We start from the raw sequence: 19822 nt of genomic DNA on the forward strand, positions 1-19822 counted from the left end.
CGGCATTTATGGCCCGTCCCTAATTGCCCCTCGAGAGGCTAGTGGTGAGCCGCTACAGTCTGTCTTTGTAGCAGATATGTGGCTGGAAACTCACTTCAGGGTCAAATATGACACTTAGGTAGCGAACAGTGTGGTTCAGCCTCAGACAGGAGTTGGGGAGAGGGGTGGAGTCGGTGGCTAGAGAATGCAGTTTGTGGCGGGGACCGAAAACAATGACTTTGGTCTTCCCAATGTTTAATTATAGAAAGTTCCTGCTGATCCAGAACTGGATGTGGGACAAGCAGTCTGACAATCGGGTCACATATAGGCCAGACTGGGTAAGGATGGAAGATTTTCTTCCCTAAAATGAACCAGATAAGTTTTTATCATCGTTTCTAACAACGTAGTTTCATGGCCACCATTACTGACATTAGCTTTTTATTCCAGATTTATTTAAATCAATGAATTTAAATTCCCCGTGGGATTTGAACTCATGTCTCTGGGACCTCTGGATTATGAGTCCTGTAACAGAAGCACTGTTACTGTACCCACAATGCAATTTCCTCACAATCTTTCATTAATGACTCAAAGTGACACCTTACAATGTTTATTGTCAATGGCTAAAATAGTAATTTTTGTATAATTATATAAAACATTTAAAATTCTTATGCTTTGGAATATACCAAGTAAATTTTGTCAAATTTATATTGACGGGGTCAGAATGTTATTTTACACAAAATATGAATGGGAAGAAAGTAGAACAGAACATAGGAACAGGAGGAGGCCATTCAGCCCCTCGAGCCTCTCCACAATTCATGAGATCATGGCCGATCTGTATCTCAACTCCACCTCCCCGCCTCGGTTCCATATCCCGTAATACCCTTACCAACAAAAATCCAGCAATCTCACTTTTGAAATTTTCAATTGACCCCTAGCCTTAACAGCCTTTTGTGGGGAGAGAGTTGCAGATTCCCACTGCCCATTGTGTGAGGGAGTGCTCCCTGGTATCACCCCCTCAACGGCCGGGCTCGAATGTTCTGGACTCTCCCACCAGAGGAAATAACTTCTCTCCATTTCCCGATCAAATCCTTTAATCAGCGTAAACATCTCAATTAGATCGTCGAGAAAGGTCTTCAAAGGGTTCATAATCTGATATATTTCGGGGGCGTTTATAATAGATGACCAGCTAATGCAAATGTCCTTTAATATAAATTAGTTGAAGCTTGCGGATTTCCATAGAAGATTCTAGTTAATCTCCCGCTGAACCACAAATGTCCCAAAACTGCAATAATCAGAAGGTCACTGATGAGCAATTTATTCTGAGGGAGTGCTGCTTATCGAGAGAGCTGAAAGCCAGGTGCAATGAAGAAAGTACTGTACGTGATTGACTGTAAGCAAACAGGCAGTGAGCCATTGTGCTGGGAACGCACTGAGCCACGTAATAAAGACTGCACTGCAGTGTTAAACACGGGGTCAAGCAGCATCGTTTCAAGTCTATTAAACCAGATTACAAGACATGTGGCCACGCTTCAAAAACAAGCTTCTCATTATCGCACCACCCTGTGCGTCATCACATAACTCTGGCTCCAAGTCCAACTGTGCCCTCCTCACATGATGATTAACCTCAACTTCGTCTTAGGCAGTTCCTCGGAGCCGAGGGAGACTTGCTTTCACACTGACCTGAGTTCGAAGGTGACTGTACAATGCAATGCGGGACCTAGAGTCTCTGTCACAGGTGGGGCAGACGGTGGTTGGAGGGACGGGTGGGTGGGGGGCTTGGGTGGGGTGCTTGGGTTGCCGTGCGCTCCTTCCGCGTGCTCCTGCCGAAGAGACTCGAGGTGCTCAGCGCCTTCCCGGATGCTTCTCCTCCATTTTAAGCGGTCTTGGGTCAGGGATTCCCAGGTGTCGGTGGGGATGTTGCACTTTTTCAAGGAGGCTTTGAAGGTGTCCTTGAAGTGTTTCCTCTGCCCTCCTGGGGCTCGCTTGCTGTGTCGGAGCTCGGAGTAGAGCGCTTGTTTTGGAAGTCTAATATCGGACGATGTGGTCCGTCCATTGAAGCTGGTCGAGTGTGGTCAGTGCTGGGGATGTTGGCCTGATCGAGAACACTGACGTTGGTGCGTCTATGATCCCAGGGGATTTGCAGGATTTAGCGGAGGCAGCGCTTTGAGGTGCCTGCTGTACATAGTCCCTGTATTGCATAGTATTGCGCTCACTGTCTGGCACTGTACTGGAGGCTGGGAGGAAAATGGCTGCCACAACTCATGAGCGTATATATTAAAAAGGAAATGGTATTCAAATGGGTTAATGGAACTTCCGGCTAATTCATCGTCCGGTCCAGGTACACCCCAGAATACTTAGAGCTTTGCAAGGACCATACGTTTCCAACTTCTTTAGGACAGGAGTTGCAGTGAAGGATGAGAAGCGAGTGAACAACATGTCCAAAAATGGGAAATGGATAAGTTGAGTAATTATAGGTCAAGTCGCCTCCCATCAGAATAGGGAACCGGCCAGAGGTAACAAGGGATAATATTGATGAGTAATTAAAAATGCATGGGCCAATCAGGAGCAGTCAACATGCATTTGAAAAGGGCAGGCCATGCATTCTGAGACTAATTTAGTCTATTCTTTGAGGAGATCCTGCAGCATATTGGTAAAGGTAATGCAGAGGATCAGGACTGGCCTACTCAGCTCCTGAAGCCTTTTCCACCAATCAAGTAGATCACGGCTGATCAGCACCTCAACTCTATTTACCCGCCGTTGATCCATATTGCTTGGTGCCCTTACCCAACAAACATCTGTCGATCTCGGCCATGAAAGTTGCAATTGAGCCCAGCATCCACCGGCTTTTGGGGCTGTGTCGCCGGGCGTGAACAACGGCAAGAAGAGGAGGGACTGTCACCTCGGCTAGCCGCTGGGGGAGTGCCAATTAAAGGCAATGGTTTTCAGCTCGGCATTTGCACCAGTCTGGTGCCTGCGCAAAGTGTTTCATGGTTCACTGGTGTGCAATGTCCAATGCATCTAATATTTCTAGGGCCATTTCCTTAAGTACTCTGGGATGCAGACTATCAGGCTCTGGGGATTTATCGGCCTTTAATCCCATCAATTTCCCTAACACAATTTCCTGACTAATAAGGATTTCCTTTAGTTCCTCCTTCTCACTAGACCCTCGGTCCCCTAGTATTTCCGGAAGGTTATTTGTGTTTTCCTTCGTGAAGACAGAACCAAAGTATTTGTTCAATTGGTCTGCTATTTCTTTGTTCCCCATTATAAATTCACCTGAATCTGACTGCAAGGGACCTACGTTTGTCTTCACTAATCTTTTTCTCTTCACATTGCTATAGAAGTTTTTGCAGTCAGTTTTTATGTTCCCAGCAAGCTTCCTCTCATACTCTATTTTCCCCCTCCTAATTAAACCCTTTGTCCTCCAGGGCAGGGTGCGCACAGGGTGTGTACGGAGTGCGTATGGGGTGTGTACGGAGTGTATATCGACCAGAGAAGGCATCACAAAAGCCGGTTTTCAGTGCACAATGCGTATGCGCTGAAAACCAGTTTTTCCGATCTGTCAAGCTGGAGCTGGACAGATCCAACACAGATCGGGAGCCAGGACATTTGCACGGACACGAGTGCTGGATTACCTGTATCTTGCCCAGCAAATGTCCTCAAAACTCTTGCGCCTGATAAAAGCAGGGACATAGCCCACTTTTATAGGCGTAAGAGTTTTAAAACATACAAAAATATAATAAAATTAAGTTAAAAAAAACACATTATTTTTAAAAACCCTGCCCATTAGGTTACATTTATTTTTAACCATAATTAAAAAACCTTTAAAAAACTCAGGGAAAAAAAAATTCTCTAAGATATTTATTAACTTTAATTTGAATGAATTTTAATTATGTGAGGTGTGTTTTTTATTTTTTATTATGGTGTTTAGTGTGTTTGGGTTTTTTCCCATTAATAGCAATGAGAACTGGTGGATACGGAGCTCCCGTTACTATTCATGGGAAGCTGTGGGATATTGTACCTGATTGGCTGAGCACTCACATGTGACTGCACCGTCTCCATGGGAACTCTCCGGACGGGAGCGCGCTCCACAGCGCGGGAAGAGAAGGCCTGCCCACCGGAATCCCTCGCTCCTACCCGACCACCAGGGACTTCCGTAGAAATGTTTCAGGTCGGAGGCATCCGCCCGCAATTTCTGGGCTGTTATAGTCGTTAATGCCTATTGGGGCCTTTGAAGTCTACAGCAATGACAATATCAGCTTGCAGCTATTTGTTTACTGGAGAGGGTAACCTGTGCATTCTATATCTCAAGTATTGACTCTCGGACTCACTCCACCTCTCTGGTGCTTGAATGGACTAAACGTTTAACTCAAACTATTATTGCGTAATTAGTCTAACCCCCCATGTGGCAGCCGTGGCTCAGTGGGCAGCACCCTTGCCTCGGAGTCAGAGGTCGTGGGTTCAAGTCCCACTCCAGGAACTTGAGCACAAAAATCTAGGCTGACACTCCAGTGCAGTACTGAGGGAGTGCCGCACTGTCGGAGGGGCAGTGCTGAGGGAGTGCCGCACTGTCGGAGGGGCAGTGCTGAGGGAGTGCCGCACTGTCGGAGAGGCGGTGCTGAGGGAGTGCCGCACTGTCGGAGGGGCAGTACTGAGGGAGTGCCGCACTGTCGGAGGGGCAGTACTGAGGGAGTGCCGCACTGAGGGAGCGCCGCACTGTCAGAGGGGCGGTACTGAGGGAGCGTCTCACGGTCGGAGGGGCGGTACTGAGGGAGTGCCGGGGGGGCAGTACTGAGGGAGCGCTGCACTGTCGGAGGGGCGGTACTGAGGGAGCGTCTGACTGTCGGAGGGGCAGTACTGAGGGAGCGTCTGACTGTCGGAGGGGCGGTACTGAGGGAGTGTCGGAGGGGCGGTACTGAGGGAGTGCCGGGGGGGCAGTACTGAGGGAGCGCTGCACTGTCGGTGGGGCGGTACTGAGGGAGCGCCGCACTGTCGGAGGGGCTGTACTGAGGGAGCGCCGCACTGTCGGAGGGGCGGTACTGAGGGAGCGCCGCACTGTCGGAGGGGCTGTACTGAGGGAGCGCCGCACTGTCGGAGGGGCGGTACTGAGGGAGCGCCGCACTGTTGGAGGGGCAGTACTGAGGGAGCGTCTCACGGTCGGAGGGGCGGTACTGAGGGAGTGCCGCACTGTCGGAGGGGCGGTACTGAGGGAGCGTCTCACTGTCAGAGGGGTGGTACTGAGGGAGTGCCGCACTGTCGGAGGGGCGGTACTGAGGGAGCGTCTCACTGTCAGAGGGGTGGTACTGAGGGAGTGCTGCACTGTCGGAGGTGCCGTCTTTTGGATGAGACGTTAAACCGAGGCCCTATCTGCTCTCTCAGGTGGATGTGAAAGATCCCATGGCACTATTTCGAAGAGGAGCAGGGGAGTTATCCCCGGTGTCCTAGAGCCAATATTTATCCCTCAATCAACATAACAAAAACAGATTATCTGGTCATTATCACATTGCTGTTTGTGGGAGCTTGCTGTGTGCAAATTGGCTGCCACATTACAACAGTGACTACACTCCAAAAATGCTTCACGGGCTGTAAAGTGAGATGTCTGGTGGTTGTGAAAGGCGCTATATAAATCCGTCTGCTCTCTCGCAAGTGGACGAAAAAGATCAAGCACTTTAATAGCTCGCTCTTTCGTCTTAAAGCGTACAGACGGCCCACCGCACAGAGTTACCACTGGTAATAATGGCCCATCGATAACCTTTGGCTGCTTCCTGTTGTACTTTGTTCTCTGCTCCTGCTGATAGTCCTCAGCAGCAGGCGGTAACACCAACGTGAACTTGCCAAATCGCTCAGGCTGAAGTTTTCCTGGCCGCCAGTTCGGCGAGTTTACTTTGGGGGCCTGCTACCGACTGCGCGGGCCCCACAGGTCAGGAACCGCCGCACTGACGCGGCATAATGTTCAACAACAACCATCTGTATTTATATAGCGCCTTTAACATAGTGAAACGTCCTAAGGCGCTTCACAGGAGTATTACGAGATAAAAAATTTGACACCGAGCCGCATAAGTAGAAATTAGTGCAGGTGACCAAAAGCTCGGTCAAAGAGGTAGGTTTTAAGGAGCGTCTTGAAGGAGGAAAGAGAGGTAGAGAGGGGGAGAGGTTTAGGGAGGGAGTTCCAGAGCTTGGGGCCCAGGCAGCTGAAGGCACGGCCACCGATGGTGGGGCGATTATAATCAGGGATGCTCAAGAGGGCAGAATTAGAGGAGCGCAGACATCGCCGGGGGGGGCGGGGCTGGAGGAGGTTACAGAGATAGGGAAGGGCGAGGCCATGGAGGGATTTGAAAACAAGGATGAGAATTCTGAAATCGAGACATTGCTTAAAATTATAGTTTACGTCGGGTAGAATGTGGGAGGCCGGCCAGGAGTGCGTTGGAATAGTCAAGTCTGGAGGTAACAGAGGCATGGATGAGGGCTTCAGCAGCGGATGAGCTGAGGCAGGGGCGGAGACAGGCGATGTTACGGAGGGGGAAATAGGCGGTCTTAGTTATGCTGCAAAGTAATAGAGCAAGTCTTTAAAAGTTGTGTTAGAAAAAGCTAACTGTAACCATACATAACCCTTCTAATACTGGTCAGAGTTGAGTACAATACTAACTTACTCCCGACAGTCTGTAGTACCCAATTCACATGTTGTGCGTTGTAACAAAGTGCTTACAAACTGACTTGGGATTCCATAAAAATCTGAACTACTTAAAGCATGTTCAGATTAAAAATCATGAGACCAAATTAACATTTAATTGAATGGTGTTTGGCCAGTGCTGTGTGCTGTCACATACCTCCACCACCGGCGCCCCCTGGCTGCAGTGTGCACCATCTACAAGATGCACTGCAGCAACTCGCCAAGGCTTCTTCGGCAGCACCTCCCAAACCCACGACCTCTACCACCTAGAAGGACAAGGGCAGCAAGTGCATGGGAACACCACCACCTCCACGTTCCCCTCCCAGTCACATACCATCCTGACTTGGAAATATATCGGCCGTTCCTTCATCGTCGCTGGGTCACAATCCTGGAACTCCCTTTCTCTCCTGATTATCATTTCCACTGAAGTCAGGGTGGGGGCGGGGTGGATGTAACACGGGCTGCTGATTCATTAGCACCCATGTTACACTGCCACACAAAGTCAAAACTTTCCCCTGTGGCTTGTTTGGAAACAAACACAAAGGTAATCATTTTGTCTTTGAACAATAGTGTCAAAGGGGCGACATCAGAACGGCATCCCATTATAGATCTCTCCTGATTATCATTTCCATTCACTTCAATACAAGGTTGTATTGCAAAGGTCCTGCTGACAATCCAGTTGTGCAAGAGATATATTTTAAGAAGGATATTTTAACCCCTGTTGACAGATCCAATCTTTAAGAACATAAGAAATAGGAGCGGGAGTAGGCCACATGGCCCTTCGAGCCTGCTCCCCGACAGTGCAGCACTCCCACAGCACTCCTGCAGTGCCAGCCGACGTTTTTGTGTTCAAGTCGCTGGAGTGAGACCTGAAGCCACACCTTCTGACTCAGAGGCGAGGGTGTTACCCACTGAGACACTCAAGCCTCACACTCACTTCCTGTAGCACATTCCCCGTCACACTTTCCCGACTGCACAATGAGCAATGCCACGGGTGATCAGCCGCTCGTGCACAGAATGCGGCAAACTGCACTGGTGAAGGAGGCTGGTAACTCAGCCCGGTAAATACACTTAACCGGAATCTTTATCATTCTCTCGTGGTGCTTCTCACACTAATTATGTTCATCGCTAAAAGCTGAGAACAGTTATCAGAAAGGAAGGAAGTACATTACATTGATCTTCTGCTCTATAATTCTCGGCATTACTCAGATAACTGGCTACTGATAAATGCAGCAGGATGTGGTCCGCTTGTTTGTGGAAATAATAATTTCTGCATTTTTTATAACCCACAGAAAGAGCAAAAAGCACCAAAAATATTCAACTACCTCACTTTACTTTCAGAAGATATATAGACCTGGAACTCCCTCCCTAACAGCGCTGTGGGAGCACCGTCACCACACGGACTGCAGCGGTTCAAGAAGGCGGCTCACCACCACCTTCTCAAGGGGCAATTAGGGATGGGCAATAAATGCCGGCCTGGCCAGTGACGCCCAGATCCCAGGAACAAATAAATAAAATGTTGTTCAGTTGCAGCATATACTTTGTCTTTCTTTTAAATTTCATGTTTCCAGCGTTCAAAAGATCTTTTTATTTAACTCATGAAAGCTCCCTGGTGGTAAAATGCCATAAACTTGGCCCATGTGCAAAACCTAATAGCGAACAGCAAGAAAATGAAGTGACAACTTGTGATAACAAGGATTATTGCGTCTTTTGAATCCTATCGCCAATCCTATCATTTTCAATTGATTTGTGAAGGTGGCAGAGGATTATATCCAGAGGATGGCCACAAACTAATCCCACACTCCAGTAGGCAATGAAAGATCAGGTAACATTGGCGGGAAATTCAAGTCATTAGCACCTCCTGTTCATGCCCCCAGGGAGCGCTAACGGGCCGCAAACAACTTTGTAGCCGGGCGTGGTGCTGCTAACGACTCCCGCTAAATTGGGTGGGGCGGCGCTACGACATCATCGCCACGCACAGCGCCCCGTTAGTGCAGGGCTGATTGTGTGGCATCCCCGCTCCCGGCTGGTCCAGGTGGGACCTTTCATCAACCCTCCCCTTTCATTCAGGGACAAGCCCCTCCTACACAGCAGCGCCACGATCCGCTGCAGAGCTCAGCCGGGCCGTGCGCCCCTCTCCTGGGCCCCTCTCCCAGGCCCCGCGCCCCTCTCCCGGGCCTCTCTCCCGAGTCCCGCGCCCCTCTCCCGGGCCTCTCTCCCGGGCCCCGCGCCCCTCTCCCGGGCCCCGCGCCCCTCTCCCGGGCCCCGCCCCCAGGCTCCGCGCCTCTCTCCCAGGCCCCGTGCCTCTCTCCCAGGCCCCGTGCCTCTCTCCCAGGCCCCGCGCCCCTCTCCCAGGCCCCGCCCCCAGGCTCCGCGCCCCTCTCCCAGGCCCCGCGCCCCTCTCCCGGGCCTCTCTCCCAGGCCCCGCGCCCCTCTCCCAGGCCCCGCGCCCCTCTCCCGGGCCTCTCTCCCAGGCCCCGCGCCCCTCTCCCGGGCCTCTCTCCCAGGCCCCGCGCCCCTCTCCCGGGCCCCGCCCCCAGGCCCCGTGCCCCGCTACCGCCCCAGAAAGGTTTAGCACCCTGCTCCCCTTGGTGGGGCGGTGACCCCAATTTCTCGCAAGAGGCGCTTCGTGGGTGTAACTGCCCCCAAATGAGTCGCGCGCAAATTTTTAGCCCTTCAACTTTAGCCTCTGCACATTTCGGATTGACAACGCGCAGCATAAAGGCAGCATAGAGGCGGGAGTCGAGAGAGGCAGCGACCTATAAAAGGCTCAGCAGTCCGGGGAGCGTCGAGAGAGGCGGGAGTCGAGAGAGGAAGCGGCCTATAAAAGGCTCAGCAGTCCGGGGAGCGTCGAGAGAGGCGGGAGTCGAGAGAGGCAGCGGCCTATAAAAGGCTCAGCAGTCCGGGGAGCGTCGAGAGAGGCGGGAGTCGAGAGAGGAAGCGGCCTATAAAAGGCTCAGCAGTCCGGAGAGCGTCGAGAGAGGCGGGAGTCGAGAGAGGCAGCGGCCTATAAAAGGCTCAGCAGTCCGGGGAGCGTCGAGAGAGGCGGGAGTCGAGAGAGGAAGCGGCCTATAAAAGGCTCAGCAGTCCGGGGAGCGTCGAGAGAGGCGGGAGTCCAGAGAGGCAGCGGCCTATAAAAGGCTCAGCAGTCCGGGGAGCGTCGAGAGAGGCGGGAGTCGAGAGAGACAGCGGCCTATAAAAGGCTCAGCAGTCCGGGGAGCGTCGAGAGAGGCGGGAGTTGAGAGAGATGTACCGGTGCAGCTCCAGCTGAGAGAAGTCAAAAAAGAAGTAGAAAGAAATCAAAAGGTGACGTCACAGCCAACGTGGTAAGTGATTGGCTGCTGATTGGTGAGTAGTTTTTCTTTTTCTTTATTAGTCAGTAACTTTTAACATTGTTGTCGGCAATTTAAGTGTATCTAAGGGTTAAGTCATGGCAGGACAGCTCGGTCACGTGATATGCTCCTCCTGTACCATGTGGGAACACGGGGACAACACCAGTGTCCCTGACGACTACATGTGCGGGAAGTGTGTCCACCTCCGGCTACTGACGGTCCGCGTTGCGGAGTTGGAGCTGAAGGTGGATTCACTCTGGAGCATCCACGATGCTGAGAATGACGTGAGTATCACGTGTAGCGAGTTGGTCTTACCGCAGGAGAAGGGTCCACAGCCAGCGAGGGAATGGAAGACCAGCAGGAAGAGTAGTGCAAGGAAGGTAGTGCAGGGGTCCCCTGTGGTCATCCCACTGCAAAACAGATACACTGCTTTGAGTGCTGTTGAGGGGGATGACTCATCAGGAGTGGGCAGCAGCAGCCAAGTTCATGGCACCGTGGCTGGCTCTGTTGCACAGGAGGGCAGGAAAAAGAGTGGGAGAGCGATAGTGATAGGGGATTCAATTGTAAGGGGAATAGATAGGCGTTTCTGCGGCCGCAACCGAGACTCCAGGATGGTATGTTGCCTCCCTGGTGCAAGGGTCAAGGATGTCTCGGAGCGGGTGCAGGACATTCTAAAAAGGGAGGGAGAACAGCCAGTTGTCGTGGTGCACATTGGTACCAATGACATAGGTAAAAAAAGGGATGAGTTCCTACGAAATGAATTTAAGGAGCTAGGAGCTAAATTAAAAAGTAGGACCTCAAAAGTAGTAATCTCGGGATTGCTATCAGTGCCACGTGCTAGTCAGAGTAGGAATCGCAGGATAGCTCAGATGAATACGTGGCTTGAGCAATGGTGCAGCAGGGAGGGATTCAAATTCCTGGGGCATTGGAACCGGTTCTGGGGGAGGTGGGACCAGTACAATCCGGACGGTCTGCACCTGGGCAGAATCGGAACCAATGTCCTCGGGGGAGTGTTTGCTAGTGCTGTTGGGGAGGAGTTAAACTAATATGGCAGGGGGATGGGAACCAATGCAGGGAGATAGAGGGAAACAAAAAGGAGGCAAAAACAAAAGACAGAAAGGAGATGAGGAAAAGTGGAGGGCAGAGAAACCCAAGGCAAAGAACAAAAAGGGCCATTGTACAGCAAAATTCTAAAAGGACAGAGGGTGTTAAAAAAACAAGCCTAAAGGCTTTGTGTCTTAATGCAAGGAGTATCCGCAATAAGGTGGATGAATTAACTGTGCAAATAGATGTTAACAAATATGATGTGATTGGGATTACGGAGACGTGGCTCCAGGATGAGCAGGGCTGGGAACTCAACATCCAGGGGTATTCAACATTCAGGAAGGATAGAATAAAAGGAAAAGGAGGTGGGGTAGCATTGCTGGTTAAGGAGGAGATTAAGGCAATAGTTAGGAAGGACATTAGCTTGGATGATGTGGAATCTATATGGGTAGAGCTGCAGAACACCAAAGGGCAAAAAACGTTAGTGGGAGTTGTGTACAGACCTCCAAACAGTAGTAGTGATGTTGGGGAGGGCATCAAACAGGAAATTAGGGGTGCGTGCAATAAAGGTGCAGCAGTTATAATGGGTGACTTTAATATGCACATAGATTGGGCTAACCAAACTGGAAGCAATACGGTGGAGGAGGATTTTCTGGAGTGCATAAGGGATGGTTTTTTAGACCAATATGTCGAGGAACCAACTAGGGGGGAGGCCATCTTAGACTGGGTGTTATGTAATGAGAAAGGATTAATTAGCAATCTCGTTGTGCGAGGCCCCTTGGGGAAGAGTGACCATAATATGGTGGAATTCTGCATTAGGATGGAGAATGAAACAGTTAATTCAGAGACCATGGTCCAGAACTTAAAGAAGGCTAACTTTGAAGGTATGAGGCGTGAATTGGCTGAGATGGATTGGCGAATGATACTTAAGGGGTTGACTGTGGATGGGCAATGGCAGACATTTAGAGACCGCATGGATGAACTACAACAATTGTACATTCCTGTCTGGCATAGAAATAAAAAAGGGAAGGTGGCTCAACCGTGGCTATCAAGGGAAATCAGGGATAGTATTAAAGCCAAGGAAGTGGCATACAAATTGGCCAGAAATAGCAGCGAACCTGGGGACTGGGAGAAATTTAGAACTCAGCAGAGGAGGACAAAGGGTTTGATTAGGGCAGGGAAAATGGAGTATGAGAAGAAGCTTGCAGGGAACATTAAGACGGATTGCAAAAGTTTCTATAGATATGTAAAGAGAAAAAGGTTAGTAAAGACAAATGTAGGTCCCCTGCAGTCAGAATCAGGGGAAGTCATAACGGGGAACAAAGAAATGGCGGACCAATTGAACAAGTACTTTGGTTCGGTATTCACGAAGGAGGACACGAACAACCTTCCGGTTATAAAAGGGGTCAGAGGGTCTAGTAAGGAGGAGGAACTGAGGGAAATCCTTATTAGCCGGGAAATTGTGTTGGGGAAATTGATGGGATTGAAGGCCGATAAATCCCCAGGGCCTGATGGACTGCATCCCAGAGTACTTAAGGAGGTGGCCTTGGAAATAGTGGATGCGTTGACAGTCATTTTCCAACATTCCATTGACTCTGGATCAGTTCCTATGGAGTGGAGGGTAGCCAATGTAACCCCACTTTTTAAAAAAGGAGGGAGAGAGAAAACAGGGAATTATAGATCGGTCAGCCTGACATCGGTAGTGGGTAAAATGATGGAATCAATTATTAAGGATGTCATAGCAGTGCATTTGGAAAGAGGTGACATGATAGGTCCAAGTCAGCATGGATTTGTGAAAGGGAAATCATGCTTGACAAATCTTCTGGAATTTTTTGAGGATGTTTCCAGTAGAGTGGATAAGGGAGAACCAGTTGATGTGGTATATTTGGACTTTCAGAAGGCGTTCGACAAGGTCCCACACAAGAGATTGATGTGCAAAGTTAGAGCACATGGGATTGGGGGTAGTGTACTGACATGGATTGAGAACTGGTTGTCAGACAGGAAGCAAAGAGTAGGAGTAAATGGGTACTTTTCAGAATGGCAGGCAGTGACTAGTGGGGTACCGCAAGGTTCTGTGCTGGGGCCCCAGCTGTTTACACTGTACATTAATGATTTAGATGAGGGGATTAAATGTAGTATCTCCAAATTTGCGGATGACACTAAGTTGGGTGGCAGTGTGAGCTGCGAGGAGGATGCTGTGAGGCTGCAGAGCGACTTGGATAGGTTAGGTGAGTGGGCAAATGCATGGCAGATGAAGTATAATGTGGATAAATGTGAGGTTATCCACTTTGGTGGTAAAAACAGAGAGACAGACTATTATCTGAATGGTGACAGATTAGGAAAAGGGGAGGTGCAAAGAGACCTGGGTGTCATGGTACATCAGTCATTGAAGGTTGGCATGCAGGTGCAGCAGGCGGTTAAGAAAGCAAATGGCATGTTGGCCTTCATAGCAAGGGGATTTGAGTACAGGGGCAGGGAGGTGTTGCTACAGTTGTACAGGGCATTGGTGAGGCCACACCTGGAGTATTGTGTACAGTTTTGGTCTCCTAACCTGAGGAAGGACATTCTTGCTATTGAGGGAGTGCAGCGAAGGTTCACCAGACTGATTCCCGGGATGGCGGGACTGACCTATCAAGAAAGACTGGATCAACTGGGCTTGTATTCACTGGAGTTCAGAAGAATGAGAGGGGACCTCATAGAAACATATAAAATTCTGACGGGGTTAGACAGGTTAGATGCAGGAAGAATGTTCCCAATGTTGGGGAAGTCCAGAACCAGGGGTCACAGTCTAAGGATAAGGGGTAAGCCATTTAGGACCGAGATGCGGAGGAACTTCTTCACCCAGAGAGTGGTGAACCTGTGGAATTCTCTACCACAGAAAGTTGTTGAGGCCAATTCACTAAATATATTCAAAAAGGAGTTAGATGAGGTCCTTACTGCTAGGGGGATCAAGGGGTATGGCGAGAAAGCAGGAATGGGGTACTGAAGTTGCATGTTCAGCCATGAACTCATTGAATGGTGGTGCAGGCTAGAAGGGCCGAATGGCCTACTCCTGCACCTATTTTCTATGTTTCTATGTTTCTATGTTTCTATGTCTCTAACTCTCCACAGCACGTTGTGGTAATCAGGGAGTAAGTGCTTTCCTCAATTTGCAAAACTCCCTCCGTGTGGCTTCATTACAGGAGAAATAAAAACCCTCCGGGATTCTTTGTACAATCCCAGTAGCCAGAACAAAGCGTCTGACTCTGCTGTTTTTTTGTGTGTTCTGGCACGTTGCCACCTCCTCAAAGAGGGGATTTCCTAAACTGCTGAATTGCCGGCCCAGTGCACAGGTTCAGACTGTTGGGCCCCAGTGTGTGTGTGTGTGTGTGTGTGCGCGCGGGTCCCAGGGTGCTCACCTGCGTGGGGTTGTAGAGTTCCTGTAGCGGGCTCCTCGATCCTTTCCGGCAGCAAATGTCCATCCCAAATGGCGTCCGGCGCATCACTGCAACACAAACAGGAACAGATGGTAGTTTAACACAAGCAGTCCACCTGCAATTAATTCTTGGGAGTCCCCTCGCCTCGGAGTCAGAAGCTGGTGGTTTCAAGTCCCACTCCAGAGACTTGAGCACAGATTCTGGGCTGACACTCCCAGTGCAGTGGAGTGCCACACTGTCGGAGGGGCAGTACTGAGGGAGTGCCGCACTGTCGGAGGGGCAGTACTGAGGGAGCGCCGCACTGTCGGAGGGGCAGTACTGAGGGAGCGCCGCACTGTCGGAGGGGCAGTACTGAGGGAGTGCCGCACTGTCGGAGGGGCAGTACTGAGGGAGCGCCGCACTGTCGGAGGGGCAGTACTGAGGGAGCGCCGCACTGTTGGAGGGGCAGTACTGAGGGAGCACCGCACTGTCGGAGGGACAGTACTGAGGGAGCGCCGCACTGTTGGAGGAACAGTACTGAGGGAGCGCCGCACTGTCGGAGGGGCAGTACTGAGGGAGCGCCGCACTGTTGGAGGGGCAGTACTGAGGGAGCACCGCACTGTCGGAGGGACAGTACTGAGGGAGCACCGCACTGTTGGAGGGGCAGTACTGAGGGAGCGCCGCACTGTCGGAGGGGCAGTACTGAGGGAGTGCCGCACTGTCGGAGGGGCAGTACTGAGGGAGCACCGCACTGTCGGAGGGACAGTACTGAGGGAGCGCCGCACTGTCGGAGGGGCAATACTGAGGGAGTGCCGCACTGTCGGAGGGGCAGTACTGAGGGAGTGCCTCACTGTCGGAGGAGCCATCTTTCAGATGAAACGTGTAGACCAAGGCGTGTGTTTGGGACATCAGCATCGTCCAAGAACTCTTCCAGTAATGGAAGGTTGCGGGTAATGGGGGTAATGGGGGTAATGTAGATTTTTGGGGGCCAAGTTAAGAGTATAACAACAATAATTTGCATTTATATAGCAGCTTTAAAGTAGTAGAATGTCCCAAGGCACCTCACAGGAGCATTATCAAACACAATTTGACAGAGACACATAAGGGGATATTTGGTCAGATGGCCAAAAGCTGGGTCAGAGAGGTCGGTTTTAAGGAACGTCTTAAAGGAGGGGAGAGAGGCGGAGAGGTTTAGGGAGGGAATTCCAGAGCTTGGGGCCCAGGCAGCTGAAGGCACGGCCACCGATGGTGGAGCGATTATAATCGGGGCTGCTCAAGAGGGCAGAATTAGAGGAGTGCAGCAGGTCCTGAGGCTGGAGGAGTTTACAGGGATAGGGAGGGGCAGGGCCATGGTTATTTAGGGTGTATTAATGCTACAACTGTCGTGTTGGTGCGAAACATCAGAATTAGGAGCAGGAGTCGGCCATTCGGCCCCTCGAGCCTGATCTTCGACCTCAACTCCACTTTCCTGCACTATCCCCATATCCCTTAACATCCAAAAATCTATCGATCTCTGTCTTGAATATACTCAACGACTGAGCCTCCACATCCCTCTGGGGCAGAGAATTCCAAAGATTCACCACCCTCTGAGTGACCACATTTCTCCTCATCTCAGTCCTAAATGGCCGATCCCTTATCCTGAGACTGTGACCCCTGGTTCTAGACTCTCCAGCCCAGGGGAACATAAGGACATAAGAATTAGGAGCAGGAGTAGGCCATCTAGCCCCTCGAGCCTGCTCCGCCATTCAACAAGATCATGGCTGATCTGGCCGTGGACTCAGCTCCACTTACCCGCCCGCTCCCCATAACCCTTAATTCCCTTATTGGTTAAAAATCTATCTATCTGTGACTTGAATACATTCAATGAGCTAGCCTCAACTGCTTCCTTCGGCAGAGAATTCCACAGATTCACAACCCTCTGGGAGAAGAAATTCCTTCTCAACTCGGTTTTAAATTGGTTCCCCCGTATTTTGAGGCTGTGCCCCCTAGTTCTAGTCTCCCCGACCAGTGGAAACAACCTCTCTGCCTCTATCTTGTCTATCCCTTTCATTATTTTAAATGTTTCTATAAGATCACCCCTCATCCTTCTGAACTCCAACGAGTAAAGACCCAGTCTACTCAATCTATCATCATAAGGTAACCCCCTCATCTCCGGAATCAGCCTAGTGAATCGTCTCTGTACCCTCTCCAAAGCCAGTATATCCTTCCTTGAGTAAGGTGACCAAAACTGCACGCAGTACTCCAGGTGCGGCCTCACCAATACCCTGTACAGTTGCAGCAGGACCTCCCTACTTTTGTACTCCATCCCTCTCGCAATGAAGGCCAACATTCCATTCGCCTTCCTGATTACCTGCTGCACCTGCAAACTAACTTTTTGGGATTCATGCACAAGGACCCCCAGGTTCCTCTGCACCGCAGCATGTTGTAATTTCTCCCCATTCAAAAATATTCACTTTTACTTTTTTTTTCCCCAAGGTGGATGACCTCACATTTTCCGACATTGTATTCCATCTGCCAAACCTTAGCCCATTCGCTTAACCTATCTAAATCTCTTTGCAGCCTCTCTGTGTCCTCTACACAACCCGCTTTCCCACTAATCTTTGTGTCATCTGCAAATTTTGTTACACTACACTCTGTCCCCTCTTCCAGGTCATCTATGTATATTGTAAACAGTTGTGGTCCCAGTACCGATCCCTGTGGCACACCACTAACCACCGATTTCCAACCTGAAAAGGACCCATTTATCCCGACTCTCTGCTTTCTGTTCGCCAGCCAATTCTCGATCCATGCTAATACATTTCCTCTGACTCCGTGTACCTCTATCTTCTGCAGTAACCTTTTGTGTGGCACCTTATCGAATGCCTTTTGGAAATCTAAATACACCACATCCATCAGTACACCTCTATCCACCATGCTCATTATATCCTCAAAGAATTCCAGTAAATTAGTTAAACATGATTTCCCCTTCATGAATCCATGCTGCGTCTGCTTGATTGCACTATTCCTATCTAGATGTTTCTTCCTTAATGATAGTTTCAAGCATTTTCCCCACTACAGATGTTAAACTAACCAGCCTATAGTTATCTGCCTTTTGTCTGCCCCCTTTTTTAAACAGAGGCATTACATTAGCTGCTTTCCAATCCACTGGTACCTCCCCAGAGTCCAGAGAATTTTGGTAGATTATAACGAAAGCATCTGCTATAACTTCCGCCATCTCTTTTAATACCCTGGGATGCATTTCATCAGGACCAGGGGACTTGTCTACCTTGAGTCCCATTAGCCTGTCCAGCACTACCCCCCTAGTGATAGTGATTATCTCAAGGTCCTCCCTTCCCACATTCCTGTGACCAGCAATTTTTGGCAGGGAGGAAACATCCTCCCTGCATCTACCCTGTCAATCCTCTTAAAAATGTTATACATTTCAATGAGATCACCTCTCATTCTTCTAAATTCAAGGGAATATAGGTCCAGTCTACTCATAGGACAATCTCCTCATCCCATCCTTAGGTAAGGAGACCAACACTGTGCACAATACTCGCGTTGCGTCTCACCAGGGCCCTGTATAACTGCAGTAAGGCTGCAATGCTGATTGAAGGAAAGGCATAATCCTGAAACCTGCTAATGTTATACTGCTATTGATTACTCTTTATATTGTAGAAATCTTAACCTTTAGCCCTTGTCTGTTAAGCAGAGAAGTTTCAGTCAATTTAAAAGTACCACTGGTCTATTGAACCAGGTAATCTAAAAGCAATGATTAGTTTAGTCACTTCAATAAATCTAATTATGACAAGCCAGTGTACACCTGCATTTAATCAGTTGATCATCATCATCATCGCCTTCATCATAGGCAGTCCCTCGGAATCGAGGAAGACTTGCTTCCACTCTGAAAGTGCGTTCTCAGGTGACTGAACAGTCCAATACGGGAATTACAGTCTCTGTCCCTGACAGTGGTTGAGGGAAAGGGTGGGTGGGACTGGTTTGCCGCACGCTCCTTCCGCTGCCTGCGCTTGGTTTCTGCATGCTCTCGGCAACGAGACTCGAGGTGCTCAGCGCCCTCCCGGATGCATTTCCTCCACTTAGGGCGGTCTTCGGCCAGGTACTCCCAGGTGTCAGTGGCGATATTGCACTGTATCAGGGAGGCTTTGAGGGTGTCCTTGAAACGTTTCCTCTGCCCACTTGCGGCTCACTTGCCGCGAGGGACTATGGAGCGTCTTCCTCCGTTTCGGCTGCCTCCTAAAGTTTGTCATCATCCTCCGCCTGCGGGGCCGTGATCCTGACCAACGGATCCACCACAGACCCAGTCCATGTCTGGACCAGGATCAAGCAGGGCTGCATCATCACGCCAACACTCTTCTCGATCTTCCTCGCTGCAATGCTTCATCTCACACTCAACAAGCTCCCCGCAGAAATGGAACTAAACTATAGAACCAGTGGGAACCTGTTCAACCTTCGCCGCCTCCAGGCTAGATCCAAGACCATCCCATCCTCGGTCATCGAACTACAGTACGCGGACGACGCTTGCGACTGCGCACATTCAGAGGCCGAACTCCAAGCCATCGTCAACATCTTCACCAAGGCGTATGAAAGCATAGGCCTTACACTAAACATCCGTAAGACAAAGGTCCTCCACCAACCTGACCCTGCCTCACAGCACTGCCCCCCAGTCATCAAGATCCACGGCGGGGCCTTGGACAACGTGAACCATTTCCCATACCTCGGGAGTCTACTATCAGCAAGGGCAGACATTGATGACGAGGTCCAGCACTGCCTCCAGTGCGCCAGCGCAACCATCAGTCACCTGAGGAAGAGAGTGTTCGAAGACCAGGACCTCAAATCTGGCACCAAGCTTATGGTCTACAGGGCAGTAGTGATACCCGCCCTCCTGTATGGCTCAGAGACGTGGACCATATACAGCAGACACCTCAAATTGCTGGAGAATTACCACCAACGATGTCTCCGCAAGATCCTGCAAATCAGTTGATAAAAAAATCTAGGAAAAACAATTTGTTCTGAAAACGAAGCAAATCTGAGGACACATCATCCATTGTAGAAGCCGGATATTGGTATGACATAATACTGAATCAAAGACAGAAGACTTATCCAGGTTAAAGCTCCCTTATCCGGCACCCTTGGGACTGGCCTGTTGCGGATAAGGGATTTTTCCGGACGAGGGGAGGTCATGTTAAATTGGAGGTACTGAGCAAGGGGATATCGGGCTGGGTGGCTTGGGGCTGGGAGTGCGGCAGAGAGATGTGGGGGTGGATTGCGGGGTCAGGCCAGCGATTGCGGGAGTTGGTAGCGAGGAAGGACTTCAATTTGTTCATGTCGGAGTTCTGTGCATGCGCCACCCGGTGGCCGGGAATGGTTCTGGACGAGGGGTGGTTCTGGATAAGAGAGTTCTG

The 19822-nt window shown here is 50.2% G+C and overlaps 1 protein-coding gene across 1 annotated transcript in view; it reads right to left on the reverse strand.

The window, feature by feature from the left end:
• The window catches only part of chst11 (carbohydrate (chondroitin 4) sulfotransferase 11), a 306283-nt gene that overhangs the window by 171718 nt on the left and 114743 nt on the right, over positions 1 to 19822 (reverse strand). Inside the window, exon 2 of the mRNA XM_070901519.1 lies at positions 14424 to 14509. Coding sequence (XP_070757620.1) covers positions 14424 to 14509 — 86 coding nt within the window. The remainder of the gene's footprint in view (positions 1 to 14423; positions 14510 to 19822) is intronic.

This window comes from Pristiophorus japonicus, chromosome 15 (genome assembly GCF_044704955.1).
Source record: "Pristiophorus japonicus isolate sPriJap1 chromosome 15, sPriJap1.hap1, whole genome shotgun sequence".
Lineage (NCBI taxonomy): Eukaryota > Metazoa > Chordata > Chondrichthyes > Pristiophoridae > Pristiophorus > Pristiophorus japonicus.